Here is a 17,578-nt window from a genome sequence, read left to right as displayed (position 1 = left end):
AAATTTGCTGGCTGTGTGACCTTGATGAGTTATTTAACCATTCTGAGCCTCTGTTTCCTAATTTATAAAATGGGGATAATATTACCTACCTTATAAAGGTATCTTTAAAAATTACCGCAAATGTCAAATAACTGGGATACTACATGTTAACCCCAAAAGAGTGCCTAGCACATGGTAGGTGCTTAATGCATGGCAGCCATTACTGTTATTTAAAATTGTTTTCTCTGTAGACTTTTAGACCATTAGATACTGTTACCATGCTGCAAAGGAACCCCTTAATTCCTTTACTGCTGTTTTTCACAGATTCTTGGCTTTAGACAGGATGTCAGAGATGGACTAGTTCAATTCAGCCTATCAGTTATGGGAATCCTGACATGTTGACCAGTCTCTCTTCAAACATTCAGGGATGGAAGATAGGTCTGTGAACAGCTAACCATGAGCAAGTTTTTCTCTAAACTGTGCCAAAGCCTTTTCACTTCTGCACATTGGTCCTAGTTTTGTCCCACGCAAAATAAGTATACTTGCTTTATCACAATTCCCACTCCCTCCCCCAAAGGTAGAAAGGGAATGATGTCACATCACCTCAGCCATCACTTGCCCAGGTTGACCTTTGTTCCCAGCATGACGGTTACTTTTTTTTTTTTTTAACCTGACATAGCTGGCAATGTCCCCCATAAAATGAACAGTATGGAACTATGACCTCCTCTGTCCTGTGTATCATTAAGGCAGTCTAAGATGGCATTCACTTTTTAACAACCACCAATAACCTATTTGAGCTTAGTATTACTGGACTTTTCTCACAAGTAATACTATTAAAGAGTCAAGTTCTTACGGCAGGCGCAGGGATTGACCTCCTTAGATTTCATCTTCTGACTTTGGACCCACTGTTCCAATTTGCCAGCCTCTCTGTGGGTCCTGCTCTGTCATTCCACATGCTGGGTTTCCCTCCCCAATTCTTACCATCCAAGTTATTTGCCGTATTAAGGGCATGAAGCATCTGTTCACACCACTGGGTAAATCCATCTTGGGCTTTATTTACTCCCTGAAAGAGCTTCAGCAACTTTTCTTCTTCTTCTACTTTCTTATTCTGCCGGTTAGACACACCTACAGATTTACTAAAGCAAAACAATAGGGTGATATTATATTCCCAGAAACTGTTACTCTATGATTATAGTACAACACCATAAATAGATAATGTCTTGGCAATACTGGCTGGATGTCCAGTAATCCAATGCTTGGCTCCAAAAATGAAAAAAAAATTCAAATATTTGGATTGGATATCCCCTTAAAATCTAGCCTCAGCTAATATATCCTTATTTGTGGATACAGGGCTTCTATTTAGAAAAAATGATGAAATTCTTCCTATGTATCTTTAGGGTAGGTTGTTTAATTTTACTAAGTTTCAGTCTCCTTATCTGTAAAATGGTACTAACACTTTTTTGGGTTATCTAAGTAATAAAGATAGTGTACGAAAAGGCCTAGAGCACAGTGCCTGGCAAAGATGCTCATAAACTAACATAAATTAATTGTCCTATTCATAATATATTAGGCCCTAAATCAAGAAGAAACAATCTGACAACACTACCATTTATTAAGTAGTTACTATGTGCCAGGCACTTACTACTTATCATGTATTCATTTAATCTTTACAATTACATGCATGAAGTTGTTATTATTATCTTCATTTTACCGACGAGGGAACTGAGGCCCAAAGAGGTTCCCCCTCTTGCCCAAGGTCACACAGCTAATAAGTGGTAGTGCTGGGATTTGAGTTCATGTACTTAACACTAAAACCCATGCTCGTTCAATAACGCTGTATACTGAGGAAAGAAAGATGAAGATGAAAATGTAACTAACTTATAAAAATAAATAGGTTTAAGGTCATTACAGAAGTATTTTTATAATACTCATATTAATAGCATACATCACTTAAAAATACAAATTTAGGGAAAATGCTAAGGCATCTAGAGAATACGTTGGAGAAATGTTCAACAACACAACAAAAACATTATACTATTCCTAATAATTATTAAGTGGTTACCATGTACTATGCAACAGAATAAGTGCTCAGCAGAGGGAGCCCCAAGAAATAATACAAACGTGTGTCTATGGGGAAGAAAGCAATCGCCATAATTATGACTGCAAGCATTTGAAAACAGATTAAAACGGTGAGTAAAAACTAAATAACTACCTTTTACTGTCCACCCAACATCCCACTTATTCCATCCCCACCTCCCAACCAACCAAGGTGCATAGGTGTGGTCATTTTGGGCCCTACCTGAGACTGGCGTTGTTTTTATTTTTATTTGTTGAATTCCTAGGTCCCACCTCTTTCACTGCATCATCCCAGAATCCCATGTTGGAGTTTTTAGTGTCAGCATTACTCCAAATACTACTGACTAGGTCAGATGCCCACTGGTTAGGAGGACCAGAATTTATAGAGCCCCAAACAGAATTCCCAATGCTCGTGTGCAGATTGGAATGCTGTTAAAGAAAAAGAGAAAAATTGTTATCGTTAATAATGTTAAAAACATAAGAAGACAGAAAAGATAAAACTAGTCCACACAATGACAGCTTAGGAAAATGCACACACCGTATTGTTACGAGCTCTGTTTGGTTGCTGGTGCTGCTGCTGCTGCTGCTGCTGCTTTTGCATTTGCCTGGCTTCTTCCTGCTGAATCTCCAGAAGAGATTTCGTGGTACCCGAAGGTTTGCTGACATTCCCCCAACCTGAGAGTTTCTGCTGTTGCTGCTGCTGCTGCTGTTGGAGAGCTTTCATCAACTCCCTCTGCTGGCGCCTTTGCTGTTGCATAAAAACAGAAGCTAGCTGAGGATTCCTGTTTTTAGATCATAGTTATAAATAACCAGTCTACTAAATGGAATGCAAATACATAGTAGCTACATAAAATTAACCTGATGGGATTAATTCTGCTGTTGCAAATAAAAATGTAAAGTGCTAACAGTATTAAAAAGAAGAATGAGAATACCAAATGCAAAATTACTTATTTTTTTGTTGTTGTTGAGACGAAGGCCCACTTTTTCGTTCAGGCTGGAGTGCAGTGGCACAATCTCAGCTCACTGCAACCTCGCCTCCCAGGTTCAAGCCATGTCTGGCTAATTTTTTTATACTTTTAGTAGAGACGGGGTTTTACTATATTGGCCAGGCTGGTTTCAAACTCCTGGCCTCAAGCGATCCACCTGCCTCGGTTTCCCAAAGTGCTGGATTACAGGTGAGAGCCACTGTGCCTGGCCTCAGAATTACTTCTTAAAAATTAAGAAGGCCTTTGGGTAAGCATAGAAATGAAACATGTTTACTTCCTAGAGCCTCCACCAAAGGAGGCCTTGTATATATACACAGTATAAACCCATAAGGATAAAGAAAACAGAATAGATTTTTTTTTTAATCTGAAAGCAGATAAATAATGAGGACCCTAAAGGAGCTCAGAAACAGGCAGATTCATACAGAAAGCTCAGGAACTGGAGGTGCTGAGTATCTCAAACAAAGAAAGACTGGATGAAAGTCTGTAAAAAGAAGTAGTAAGGCTCCTGATTGCCTCCTGTACCCTATGCAGTCAGACAATTCTTTCTCCCTCACCACAGTAGAAAACTGAACATTCCCTATCTGGAGAAGCCAAACCAGACTGGCACATTATCCTATGGCAAAGCCAACCAGCACAAGAGAACACACCTATAGATAGGTGCCAGCAAACTAGGGGTTTGGGGGTGGAAGTCTCCAAAAGAACAACTCAGCCAGAAACTATTATGGGAAAGCCCACCAAGGTGCTGTACATACCAGAACCTCCAATCGGCTCTTGAGTGCCTTATTTATAAACAAACAGCCTAGAATTACCAAACATTTGACACAAACTTCTAAGATAAAAGCCAAAGATCAAAACAAACAAAAATACAAAATTCAGCAGAAATAGATATAAGACAATGGGAAAATAGCAGTTGGCTTTTTAAGAAGCTATCAGTAAGTATTAATATCCTTAAGAGAGGTAAGGTGGTACATTCAATGAAAGAAGAATGAAAGGCTGTAAAAAATACTTAAAGAACAAAATAAGGACTCACAGACATTAATATAAGATAGCTTATGTTAAAAGCTCAGCAGGGCTGCGTACAATGGCTCATACCTGTAATACTCAACATTTTGGGAAGCCTAGGCAGGAGAATCATGCGAGCTCAGGTGTTCAAGGTTACAGTGAGCTACCATCACGCCACTGCACTCCAGCCTGGGTGACAGAGCAAGACCCTGTCTCTAAGGAGAGAAGCTGGGAGAAGCCCAATAGAAGGACCAGAGGTAAAACTGAGAAGATGCCCCATAGAAATGATAAAAAGGGAAGGGCACAGTGGCCCATGCCTGTAATCCCAAGACTTTGGGAGGCCAAGGTGGGAGGATCGCATGAGCTCAGGAGTTTGAGGCCAGCCTGGATAACGTAGTAAGACCCGTCCCTACACAAAAATTTTTAGACTAGCCTTAAAAAAAAAAAAAAAAAATTTTAAACATAAGCCAGACATGGTGGCACCCACTAGGACCACTAATCCATAATCACGCTAGACATTCTGGAACACTGCTTGACTAGATCCCTTTTACTTGAAAATTTTACCTCTTCTCGAAGCTGCCGTTCTCGTTCTTCTTCTAGTTTTTGGATTTCAGCCAATGACAGGGTAGCCTGGGACTGACATGCTGTTGTATTGGACTGCTGGCCCCACGTTGAAGAAGAGGGTAGCTAAAAAAAAAAGGGGGAAGGCAAGAAAGTTCATGAGGAAATGTGTACAGAAAACAAAGAAGCAATAATGCATTATGTACAGCCAGAACATGTGCATTTCGTTCAACTCCATTTACCACATTCAATTCAAATTTCCTTCCTCATTGCTTTTACTTACCACCCTCTCAGTTAGCTTCTTTTGCCTAAGTTGTCACTGCTCCAAACCTAGGTTTATTTTAAAACAACTTATAATACACATATCATATACACTTGTATTTGATCTACCACTTGGTGACAACAAATTTGTTACATCTGGTACTGACATATACAGCAATATACAATATATATAAACAGGAGTCAACAAAAGAATCACTAACTTGGCTTAAGAATTTTTTAACTGACCAAAGCAACAAAGGACATGATCCGCTGCTGTCCAGTGAAAGGCTTAAGGACATGATTTCTGAGGGTAGCACCATGGGAGGCAGCTCATGAGAGATGCTGGCATAATCCTTGATCAGCCTTTATGAAAAGGAGTCCCTGTTAACCAGGCTGCAGCTTCTAGTCATGAGCAGTAAGCTGCTTTTAATCAATAATTTTATTCTTCCTATTCCTTAAGATTATTGACTAAAATAATGAGTATAAATTTCTGGGTCCTGAATATTTCAGTATTCTCAAAGCCTGGTTATTCTCAGAGAATCCCTTGCTCCTTGTGGCCAGAAAAATATACACTTTTAATACTGAGGCATCAAACAAGCAAACACAATAAAAAAGAAACCTAACCAGACTTACAAAATATATTTAATAAAAATAATACAGGAACATAGATAAAAACAAGTAAAATGCCAAATAGTCTCCCAAGAAATGGACCTACAGTAGATATCTGTAAGAGTGGATACTTACAGGATAAAAGGTATAAATCGTTTAAACCATCGCTGATACTGCCAAATAGCTCTTCAACTGAATGCCTTTAACACTACTAAACACAATCAACCCTCAACATTTTTTGGCCAATATGACAGATAACAACATTTCTCTCAAAAAATGCACCTGTCCCGGGGGAGTAGAGGATGCAGAGGGAAGCTAACAAAGACTGGGTAGGAAGGTGTTGACAGGCAAACCGAGCAAAATTAACTTTTTCTACATAGGAAACGACTCATTTGAAGGCACCATCAAGATCAAGCAAGGCAGTAGATCTCAAACCGGTAGCATAGCCTGAAGGGACCGATAGCCCTGGCTCTACCACACCAGAATATCAGAAGATCAGAAAGGAAGGCAGGAGAATCAGCGTATTTTAATCATTCTGATGCAGCCAGTAACCACTGATGTTGTCTAAAATCACAGTAGACATGTCACTTCACTGTAACCAGGAAATAATCTCCAGCTGCTTCAGCAGACCTCAACCAGCATTGGGAAGAGGCAATGCCTTCAGAAATGGCCAACTACCCTCATAGGCACCTCTGAGAATCTTTCTATTGCTGTGCCAAAATATATTTATTCTCTTTCTCCTCCCCGGACCAACTCTCTATTTCTCTATCTATACACACACATACATACGCATATATATATACATATATACATACACAATCTCTCTTAAGTATATATACACACAAATATATAGTCTGTATTCCATAGGTCTGCTCTCTAGGGTAACTGCAGACCAAAAACTTTTCCTGAAGTCTTCTTTGTACCTAGGAAGTAATATCCCAGACCTCTTTCAACATTGCCATGTGACACTTACCAGCCCAACCAACACCCTATAATGCCCACTCAGAGAACTGTAGTGTGTCAATCATCCTTCTCAGAACAAATCTTTGCCAAATCAAAAGCAAACAGAAAATTTAGCACATTCTGTGACTCCTGAATGCCTGATATCCCCTAATATCCTTCGTTGATTTTTAAAACTATACTCTTCTTGTTCTGCCCTGACATTGCTACCTTACATTTCAACACTGGTTTTGCTTTAAGAAATAACTGTGTTTCACTGTCAGGTGACAGCATGAGGAGCTGCGTGGACCTGCTCCCTGGCAAAACTGGTAAAGATCTGTTTTTTGTTTTATTTTTTCTCGAGACAGAGTCTCACTCTGTCATCCAGGCTGGAGTGCAATGGTGCGATCTCAGCTTACTGCAACCTCCAACCTTCTGGGTTCAAGTGATTCTCCTGCCTCAGCCTCCCAAGTAGGTGGGATTACAGGTGCCTGCCACAATGTCCCACTAATTTTGTAATTTTAGTAGAGACAGGGCTTCACCATGTTGGTCAGGCTGGTCTCAAATGCCTGACCTCATGATCTGCCTGCCTTGGCCTCCCAAAGTGATGGGATTATAGGCATGAGCCACTGTGCCCAGCCAAAGATCATTTTTTATTTTTTATTTTTTTTTATTTTTTGGGGGGGGGAGGAAGTTAGGAAGGAAGGGAAGAAGGACGGTAGGGAGGAAGGAAGGGATGAAGGAAGGAAGGAAGGGAGGAAGCGGGGAGGGAGGGAGGGAGGGAAGGGAAGAAAGGAAATCAAGCAATGAAAGAGACATTGCCGACCTGGATCTAGAGGTTTACAAGTTGATTTCTTTTTTTTTGAGAGAAGGAAAGAAAAAAAAAAAAATAAGTAAAGGAGAGGAAGAAAGAGGAAGAGAAAGAGGGAGAGTAAATGGAAATATTGCTTTATTTTGAAAAAAATTGGGTATTAATAATGGCCAATCAATGTTTCATTTAAACTAATGGGTAGGTGTGATGTGGTATTGACAAGAATGTATATTTTGTGTATTTGAAGTGGAGAGCTCTATAAATATTTATTAAGTTTACTTGTTCTGGATCTGAGTTCGAGTCCTTGATATCCTTATTAATTTTCTGTCTCATTGAATCTAAGTCTCCTATCTGGGTGTTAGGATCGTTAGCTCTTGTTGTTGCATTGATCCTTTTACCACTATATCTTTGTTGCTTTAAAATCTATTTTATCCGATACAAGAATTGCAACTCCTGCTTTTTATTTATTTATTATTTATTTTTGCTCTCCATTTGGTTGGTAAATCTTTCTCCATCCCTTTGTTTTGAGTCTTTGTGTATCCTTGCATGTGAAACAGGTCTGGATGTAACATGCCGTTGGGTTTTGGCTGTGTCTTTTGATTGGGAATTTAGTCAATTTAAATTTAGGGTTACTGCCATTTGATGTTGACTGGCTGTTTTATCCATGTGTTGGTGTAAATTCTTCTTTATGTTGGTGCTCTTTACTTTTTGGTGTATTTTTAGAAAGGCTAATACTGGTTGTTTCTTTCTGTGTGTAATGCTTCTTTCAGAAGCTCTTGTAAAGCAGGCCTGGGTAATAAAATCTCTGAGTTCTTGCTTGTTCATAAAAGATTTTATTTTTCCTTCAGTTGTGAAGCTTAGTTTGGCTGGATATGAAATTCTGGGCTGAAGGTTCTGTTCTTTGAGGATGTTGAATATTGGCCCCCACTCTCTTCTGGCCTGTAGAGTTTCTGCCGAGAGATCTGCTGTAAGTCTGATAGGCTTGCCTTTGTGGGTTATCCGACCTTTCTCTCTGGCTGCCCTTAGTATCCTCTCCTTCGTTTCAACCCTGGTGAATCTAACGATTATGTGCCTTGGGGTAGCTCTTCTTGAGGAATATCTTTGTGGTGTTCTCTGTATTACCTGGGGTTGAATGTTGACCTGCTTTGCTAGTTTAGGAAAATTTTCCTGAATAATATCCTGAAGGGTATTTTCCAGCTTGGATTCATTCTCTCCGTTGCATTCAGGTACACCTATCAAACGTAAATTTGGTCTTTTCACATAGTCCCACATTTCTTGGAGACTTTGCTCATTCCTTTTTATCCTTTTTTCTCTAATCTTTTCTTCACGTTTTATTTCATTAAGTTGGACTTTGACCTCTGATATCCCTTCTTCTGCTTGAACAATTCGAGTGTTTAAACCTGTGCATACTTCTCGGAGTTCCTGTATTGTATTCTTCAGTTCCATTAATTCACTCATACTCCGCTCTAAGTTGTCTATTCTCAATAGGATTTCATCAAGCCTTTTGTCAAAGTTCCTAGTTTCTTTACGTTGGGCTACAACATGTTCTTTTAACTCACCGAAGTTTGTTATTATCCATTCCTTGAAGAGTGATTCTGTCATCAGGAGGCGCTCGTTCTCCATCAAGCCTTGTTCCATTGTTGATGTGGAACTGTGATCATCTTTAGAGGGAGAGGCGTTCTGACTTTGAGTATTCTCAGCTTTTTTACGCTGGTTTCTTCCCGTCATTGTAAATTTATCCTCCTCTCGTCTTTGAAATTACCAACTTTCAGATTAGGTCTCTTGAGTGGACGTCCAGGTTATTAGTTCCCAGGGCCAGAGCAGCGGCGTTAAAACTGATGGTGCTTTTCTGCCCAGGATTCTCCTGTCGGGCTTCCTTCTTGTTTCCGTAGTAGGCGACTCTGCCTTCCCGGGGCTCCAAACCTCGGTCAGAAGGGGAAGCGATCCCGTTTACTCTGCTCCGAGAGCTGCCGCGCCGAGGTGCCGGCGGAACCGCTGCGCCGACCACGAGAGTCGCGCTGGCGACCCGTGTGTTTCCACCACTGGGGGATCTTCTGCTCCGTGAGCGACCAGACTTTGTCTGAAAGTGTGGCGTCCTCTAGTTCTCCGCGCCTTCCCTGAGAGCTGCAATCCCGGGATGTTAGCGATCGGCCATCTTGGATCGTTCTCCGATCATTTTTTAAATAATAATTTAAAATCTCTGGCTGGGAGCAGTGGCTCACACCTGTTATTCCAGCACTGGGAGTCCCAGGCGGCAGATCATTTGAGGTCAGGAGTTTGAGATCAGCCTGGCAAACATGGCAAAAACCCATCCCTACCAAAAGTACAAAAAAAAGTAGCTGTGTGTGGTGGCACACACCTGTAATCCAGCTACTTGTGAGGCTGAGGCAGGAGAATCCCTTGAACTCAGGAGGTGGAGGTTGCAGTGAGCAACTGCACCCACTCCAGACTGGGTGACAGAGCCAGACCCTCAAAAAAAAATAAAAGTCTTAAATATATAAATGAAGTCTCAAAAATAAATAAAGTTTCTGGAAATACTCCTAAGGGTATAGAGCAAATTTAAAAGAAAAAGTTTATTCAATAACATTTGCTAAAACTCAGTAAGAACAGCAAGAGCTGGTGATACTTAAACCTCTTGGTTTATTCTCTCCTTCCAGCTTAATTAAACAGAAACTCTACTCTAGACTGGTACAGTCAAGACACGGCTCCCTTCTCCCCTCAGCCACCAGTCAGCAGGATTTCTTCCTGGAAAAAGCACATCAGTGCGTCTCACCCTGATGACAGTTACCTGTGACAAAGGCTAAGTTCCAAACAAGTGCAACAGATCTGGAGGCTCTCTTCTTGTGCCCAGCCCCACTGGTAGGATGGAAACTCTGTTGACCACAGCAATACCAACACTAGGGCACAGATTGCCAATGCAGCTGGCCGGGCCAAACCACCAGGAGAGGCAAGCCAAGAAGACCTGAGGCTACTATTCTGCCCAGCCTTCAGCAAATGTTAGAGGAAAGCAGACCACAGTGCCCACTTCCAGAGCTGACTGAGAGATTTTTGTCTGAGGGTAGGAGTGTAGGAAACAGGCAGAAATCAGAGCTTTAGGTTTCTTCCCAAAGGAACTGATTTCATTTGCAACAGATACTAATAGTGCTTTCAGAAAAGAAGATGGGGTAAAAGGCAATTGGGAGGAGACTGGTAGATTCATAGGAGATACAGGCTAAGCTTAGGAGGCTCCTACCTTATCTGAGAGAACTAGTTAAAGAAAACAGGAAGGAATCCCCCCAGAGTCAGAACAAACCTTACATACAGACTTCAAGAACTACTTCTTCATGGAAGCCTGAATTTAACTGGATCAGTCTGTCAATGTATGCCGCGGGGCACATTTTTTTGGGGGTGTGTGTGTCGGGGGGTGGGAGATGGAGTCTCGCTCTGTCACCCACCTCCACCTCCCAGACTCAAGTGATCTTCCCACCTTAGCCTCCTGAGTAGCTAGGACCACAGGCACGCATCACCACACCTGGATAATATTTTGTATTTTTTTTTTTTCTTTTGTAGAGACAGAGTTTCACCATGTTGCCTAGGCTGGTCCTGAATTCCTGAACTCAAGCAATCTACCCGTCTCTGCCTCTTAAAGTGCTGGGATTCCAGGCATGAGCCACTGCACCCAACCATTTCCCATTTGCCGCAATAATATTTGCTGGCAGTGCGTTCAGTTGCAGCGTTTACCCAGAGATAACTCGCAGTTTTTTTTCCCAGATCATTTGGCATCTGTTTTCTGTTCCAACAAGTTGTCGCAATTACATCAGTGCTGTTTTGATGTAATTCTCTGAAAAGCATTTAGGGGTAAAGTTAGGACTGTAATCCAAGAGTTACCTTGAGGTCAGCGCAGCAATCGCATGCACCTCCAGGGATATTCTCAGGGCAAATGGGAAGCAGGTTAAGAACAACAGAGCTCAGCTAGCAGTAAGTACAGTAAAACAGCCGAGTGTGGAAAAGACAGTCAAAGAGAGCCCTGCCAAACCCACTGTCACCTCAGAGTCACGCTGGGTACACCCAATGCTGTACCCCCAACATGGGCATCAACAAAGGCTTCACATGGTCAGGGGGTGGAAGAGGGAGTTAGACTCCACTAAAATAATCCATCCAGTCACAAAACAAATAAACAAGTAAGAAGATCAAGCTGGGAGGGGAGGGTGGAGATACTCAGAGTTGCTATAAGACATTATCAAAATGTCCAGATGCCAATAAAAAATTATGAGACATGCAAGGAACAAGAAAGTATAACCCATACACTGGGGAAAAAGCAGGCAACAAAAAGTGCCTGTGAGAGTGAAGAAGGTGTCAGATTTATAAAGTTGTTCAGAGAACTTAAGGAAGCTATGAATAAAGCAGTAAAGGAAGGTGTGATGACAGTGTCACACCGAATAAAGAATACTGATAAAGAGACAGATGGTATTTTTTAAAAATCCAAAAGGAAATTCTGGACTACAAAAGTATAATAACTGAAATTAAAAACTCTGCCCATCAATGGAGGACTTGATAAAGAAAATGTGTTTATATAAAGCATGGAATGCTACCAGTCACAAAGAAGAGTGAAATCATGTCTCTCACAGCAACACACATGGAACTGGAGGCTATCATCCTAAGTAAAATAACTTGGAAACAGAAAGTCAAATACTGCATGTCCTCACTTGTAAGTGGGGGCTAAACAATGGCTACATATAGGCATACAAAGTGGAATAAAGGACACTAGAGACCCCAAATGGTGGGAGAACAGGAGGTGAGTAAGAGTTGAAGAATAACCTACTGGGTACAACGCTCACTATTTAGGAGATAAGTACATGAAAAGCCCAGCCTTCATCACCATGCAATTAAGAAACCTACACTTGTATGCCCTAAATATATGTAAAAATTTTTTAATTAAAAAAAATCACTAGAGGCACACTACAGTATATCTGAACTGGCAAAGAAAGAAAGAAAGAAAGATCAATACAAATTGCACAATCAAAGAACAGAGAGAAAAAACATGAAGAAAATTAAAGGGAGCCTTAGAGAAATGAGACACCGCAAGGTACATGAAGTATAAGCATTACTCAAGTGCCTGAAGGAGAGAGAAAGGAACAGAACATACAATTGAAGAAATAATGACTAAAAATTTCTCCAGTTTATGGAAAAACATTAATCTACACATCCAGAAAGAACCACCAATTCTGAGTAGATTAAACACAAGGAGAGCCACAAACAGACATGTCATAGTAAAAATGCTGAAAGCCAGACTCAGTTTGGAAGTTACCTTTTTTTCAAGAAGCCTTTCCAAACTTCCCAGACGGATGGTGGTTCTCAGGTTTGAGAGAGCAACAGAATCCCTTGCAGGGTTTGTTTAAATACAAGATTACTCAGTTCCACCCCTAGAGGTTCTGATTCAATAGGTCTGGGGTGGGAATCTGCATGTCTAGTAAGAGAATGACTGACTCCATGCCACCTCTCCCACTACCCTCACCACACTATATTCTACTTTCCTGTTTAGATGTCTACCCTGTGAGCTCCTTGAAGACAGGGGACACTGAACCTTACTGCTCACTGCAGATCCAGCATGAAGGTATGCAGAACCTGCCATAAATCTGCTCCTCCCTTCCCAATTACTCCAATTTCATCGACGGTTCCACTATCTTCTCAGTAGAAACTTACCCCAGGAGGCACCCCAGCTTCTGCTTTCCTCCCTCAGCTCCAGAGAGTTACTAAGTCTTGCTATCAGGCCAGCTCCCTCCTTCTGGTCTCTCCTGTTCATTCATACCATCACCAACATAGCCTCTTAACTGGGCTCCCAGTATTCACTTTCTCCTTATTTAAAAAAAAAAAATGCTTTGAATCCTCTTTAAAACAACACTTTGTGTACATCACCTCTTAATGTAACTTTCAATAAATGCCCATGGCCAACTCTGTTTCAAGCCCTATATTCTAGTTCCCATTTACACATCCGAATATTTATGTGCCTATATTTTTGTGAACTCTCTGGGGGCAACTGCCTTGTTTCATTTATCTTTGTCTCAGCAGTGCTAAACTCGTATGGAATACGCACTCCAGTGTTTACTGAGCCACATTAAATTTACAAACCAAACAGATATACTTGTTTTGCCTATATTGCTGCTCATGTCCTCTTGTTCTGCCTATATTGCTGCTCATGTCCTCTTGTTCACTCATTTAAATGCCTAATACAAAATATGTGCATTATATATCTTCCTGATGACCCCAGAAGTTCAAGACCAGCCTGGGCAACATGGTGAAACACCATCTCTACTGAAAATATAAAAAACTAGCCAGACATGGTGGCATGTGCCTGTAGTCTCCACTACTGGGGAGGCTGAACTGGGAGGATCATATGAGCTGCCCAGGAAGTCGAGGTTACAGTGAACCGAGATCGCACCACTGCACTGAGCCTGGGCAACGGGAGTAGGACCCTGTCTCAAAAACAAATAATTTAAAATATTTTAATATTAAAAAAAGAGAGAAAGTACAGTTTTACTGCTACTGGTACAGCCAGCACCCACCTAACTGAAAAAGGTTAGCAAGGAGCTCCTAAGGTTGATGCCTAGGGCTTTACCTTCATCTGCGCCAGCTGCTGCTGCTGCTGCTGCTGCTGCAACCTCCGGAGAGCCTCTTGCTGCTGCTGCCTCTGGCGCATTAACTCCTTCTGCCGCTGAACCTCCAGCTCCTTCCTCTTCCGTTCCTCTTCCTCATGCCGGAGTCTGGCTGCCTCCTCTTCCATTCGCACCCGGTTCTCCTCTAATCGACGCTGGGCTTCTTCTTCTTCCCGGGCCCATTTTGCAGCCTCCTCTTCCTTTCCAGAAGGAAAAATTAAAGAGAGAAATAATTTATTAATTGTGGGAGGAAAAATCTGACTTGTGAAGGCTTCTGTCAAATGGCTACAGAAATGACAGATAAAGCAGAAATTCTGTTTATGATGCAAGGTAGAAGTAACTTTTCTTTTAAAATAACTTACAGTAGACACAAAGGCCTGGCATGCTTACAGGATGAATTTCTTATTAAAGGACTGCCACTTTAAACGTGTGTGGTGAAAGCCCTAATCTCGAAGCAGCTCACCATCAACTGCAGGCAAGTCTCCTGGAAATACTGCTCCAACATTTGAGGTGAGCAAGCTTTTCAGGGTGCTGAGCACTAAGAGCTACAGGATGCTGACTACCATGACAGCATCAGCCAGTTCCGGAACCAAAGCAGCTTTCCAAGACCACTGAATTCCATCCCTGGCTCTTGCCCCTTGTGGGCCACGGACCCTTCAGAACATGTCTCCTCAACCAATCCTCCACCATCTACTAATTTTGCCCTTGCCTGGGCTCATTTTCCTTCTGCTTCCTTCCCTCAGAAGCATTCCATTGTGCCCTCCAAAACTCATTCCACTGTTAAGAAATTCCCTTCACCTTTGCAGTCTGCCTGCTGTGCCTGTAATGCTTTGTCTTATCCCGATCACATTCCTCTACTTCATACTCTAAAATGTCAGTCTTCGGTCAGACAGAAGTCAGCTACTCGGAGACTCACCTAGCCTTTAGGAGGTAGACTTTACCTTTGCCTTTTGATTAAGGTCAACTATACCCTGTCTTTATCTATTTGCTTCTAGTCCACCTGTGGCAGCTACTGTTTCTACGTATCCAACAACCACTACCTTTGTCAGGCTTCTTCCTTGCAGACAAAGCCTCCTGCCATGTCAGAGCTTTAAAATATCAGATTTTGCTTTTAAGCTTCCAGTGTTAACTAGCGAGTAGCCAAGTGATCCAACTGGGGTCAAAGAGATGTCTACTGGGAGACCTCTAGGGAAGAACTTCTTCCCAGATAAAAGGAAGAAACCATGAGAGAAAGGCCATTCCCCATTTGGATACGAGTTGCACACAGTGTGATATCCAAAACTCTTAACCATGACGTAAAATATCAAAACTCAAAAGTCAACACACCAGGAAATGCTAGAGAAGGAGTATGCAAAGGCCGTAAATCCTTAATGCCATTCACTGAGGCAAGTGTATTAACAGGCGAAAGGGCAGACCTCTTCAAGTGTAAGGCAACAATGATTGAAGCCATCTTAGGTGGATATTTTGATTTTGGAGCTGAAAGTATCCTAATGATGACGCTTACTTCTTGTATATTCATCACATACATAGGCTGTGCTTCTTGAGGACAGAAACAATTTCCTAATTGTCGTATACTCCACCAGAAAACAAGCACAATAACTGGCATACAGTACATTAACTAAACACGTTAACTGTTAAATTAATAAACCAAAGAATGAATCAACACACAATCTAACTTGAAAGCTATCTATTTCTAATAGAATTCAGGTTTCTGAAAAATAATTTCAATTTAGAATGCAGGCAAAAGTAAGCAAAACTACATTTTTAAGTGTGGACTGCACAGAGTGACTTCCAAAGAGTCAATATTGTACTGACTTACAGTACTACTTACAGTAGTAAGGGGGAAAGTGACTTACAGTGGAGAAACCTGACAAACACTACTTCAGCCAAGTGATTGAGGTCTACTAAGAACCACGTTGGCAATAGGTACCTCTTGATTTGATGTGATGAAAATTCCACTTTGCCTCTGTGATCTTCCTCCGAAATACCCAAAATCCAGTCTATTCATGAGAAAAACTTCAGATAAATTCCAATCAAGGGGTACCCTATAATATTATTTCTTAAAACTGTCAGTATTTCTTAAAACAGACGAAGTCATCAAAAACAAGGAAAGACTTAAGAAACTGTCATAGCCAAGAAGGGCCTAAAGAGACATGACAGCTATGCAATATGATATTCTCTTTTTTACAAGTTATTATCATTATTATTTTTTTGTAGAGACAGGGTCTCGCTATGTTGCTCAGAATGTTCTCGAACTCCTGGCCTCAAGTGATCCTCCTGCCTCAGCCTCCTGAGTCATGGGGATTACAAGTGAGAGCCACTGTGCCCAGCTAATATGATATTCTGAATGGAATCCTGGAACAGAAAAAGGGCATTAGGGAAAATCTTTTAAAATCTCAATAAACAATGGATGTTTAATAATAATGGATCAGTATTGGTTTATTAGTTGTAACAAATGTAACATACTCATGTAAGATATTAATAGCAGGGGAAACTGCTATTGTAAGCAAGGGGAAATATGAAAGCTCTGTGTGTTATATTCCCAGTTTCTCTGAAATAAAATCTACCAATAAAAAAAATCTATGTTAACATTAAAATAAAATGATTTGGGGGTTCTAGTTTCTTGTAATGACAGATTACCATGGTTGGACCGCCTGTCCCACATATAATTATAAAAGCTGAACAAAATACGAAAGAACTAAAAATGAAAAAAAGAACAGGTATACTGAGCCAGGCCCAGTGGCTTCTGCCTGTAATCCCACCTACTAAGGAAGCTGAGGCAAGGGGATCACATGGGGCTACAAATCTGAGACCAGAGTGGGCAATAGAGTGAGATCCCTGTCTCTAAAAAAAATAAAAGTAGAAATTAGCTATGCATGGGGCATGTGCCTGTAGTCCCAGCTACTTCAGAGGCTGAGACAGGAGGATCACCTGAGCCCAGGAGTTCAAGGCTGTAGTGAGTTATGATCATACCACTGTACTCCAGCCTGGTCGACAGAGTGAGATGCTGTCAATAAAAACAAACAAACACTAGAGAGAAATCAAAGAAGAGTCTACCTTCCCTCCCTGCCAATTGTCTATTAATCAAAAAAGCATACCTTTAAAAGAATACATGTGGCCAGGCACAGTGGTTCATGCCTGTAATCCCAGCACTTTGGGAGGCTGAGCCAGGCGAATCACCAAGTCAAGAGATAGAGACCATCCTGGCCAACATGGTGAAACCCGATCTCTACTAAAAATACAAAAAATTAGCTGGGCATGTTGGTGCGTGCCTGTAATCCCAGCTACTTGGGAGGCTGAGGTAGAAGAATCACTTGAACCCGGGAGGCGGAGGTTGCAGCGAGCCGAGATCATGCCACTGCACTTTGGCCTGGCAACAAAGTGAGACTCCATCCCAAAACAAATAAACAAACACACAAAAAGTAGGATTTTTATTTATATTTCACCCAAGGGCACTCCCCCATTCACCAGCAAAGGGTTCAAAGCGTTACTAGCGATTCTGATGTCAAAAGAGAGTTCTGGGATAGAAAAACAGTTAGGGGTAAAATTTGGAAGGGGGATCATCAAAAGGAAGAGAACCAGAAAAGAGATGAGCCCCCTAATCTGCTGAAATCCTTGGCTGGTGTAGACCTCAGGATAAGCCAAAAGGAGCAGCTGGAAGAACTCAGTAGAGATTAGAGATTTCTGCTGCTCTACCATAAGTGCGGCACGATGTTGAAGAT

At 41.4% G+C, this 17,578-nt stretch overlaps 1 protein-coding gene across 9 annotated transcripts in view; it reads right to left on the bottom strand.

The window, feature by feature from the left end:
* GIGYF2 (GRB10 interacting GYF protein 2) overlaps positions 1-17,578 on the bottom strand; it is a 167,262-nt gene that overhangs the window by 12,505 nt on the left and 137,179 nt on the right. For 8 of the 9 annotated variants that reach the window (XM_008999715.6, XM_002749903.7, XM_054258052.2 and 5 more), the window contains 5 exons: positions 13,820-14,056; positions 4,608-4,730; positions 2,594-2,803; positions 2,279-2,484; positions 961-1,115 (listed from right to left, as the gene is read on the bottom strand). In XM_008999715.6, coding sequence (XP_008997963.3) covers positions 961-1,115; positions 2,279-2,484; positions 2,594-2,803; positions 4,608-4,730; positions 13,820-14,056 — 931 coding nt within the window. The remainder of the gene's footprint in view (positions 1-960; positions 1,116-2,278; positions 2,485-2,593; positions 2,804-4,607; positions 4,731-13,819; positions 14,057-17,578) is intronic. The other variant, XR_013519161.1, reaches the window with a different exon arrangement.

Source organism: Callithrix jacchus, chromosome 6 (genome assembly GCF_049354715.1).
Source record: "Callithrix jacchus isolate 240 chromosome 6, calJac240_pri, whole genome shotgun sequence".
In the NCBI taxonomy this organism is placed as follows: domain Eukaryota; kingdom Metazoa; phylum Chordata; class Mammalia; order Primates; family Cebidae; genus Callithrix; species Callithrix jacchus.
The sequence above is the reverse complement of the archived record's forward strand: the minus strand, read 5'-3'. Positions and strand labels throughout refer to the sequence as shown.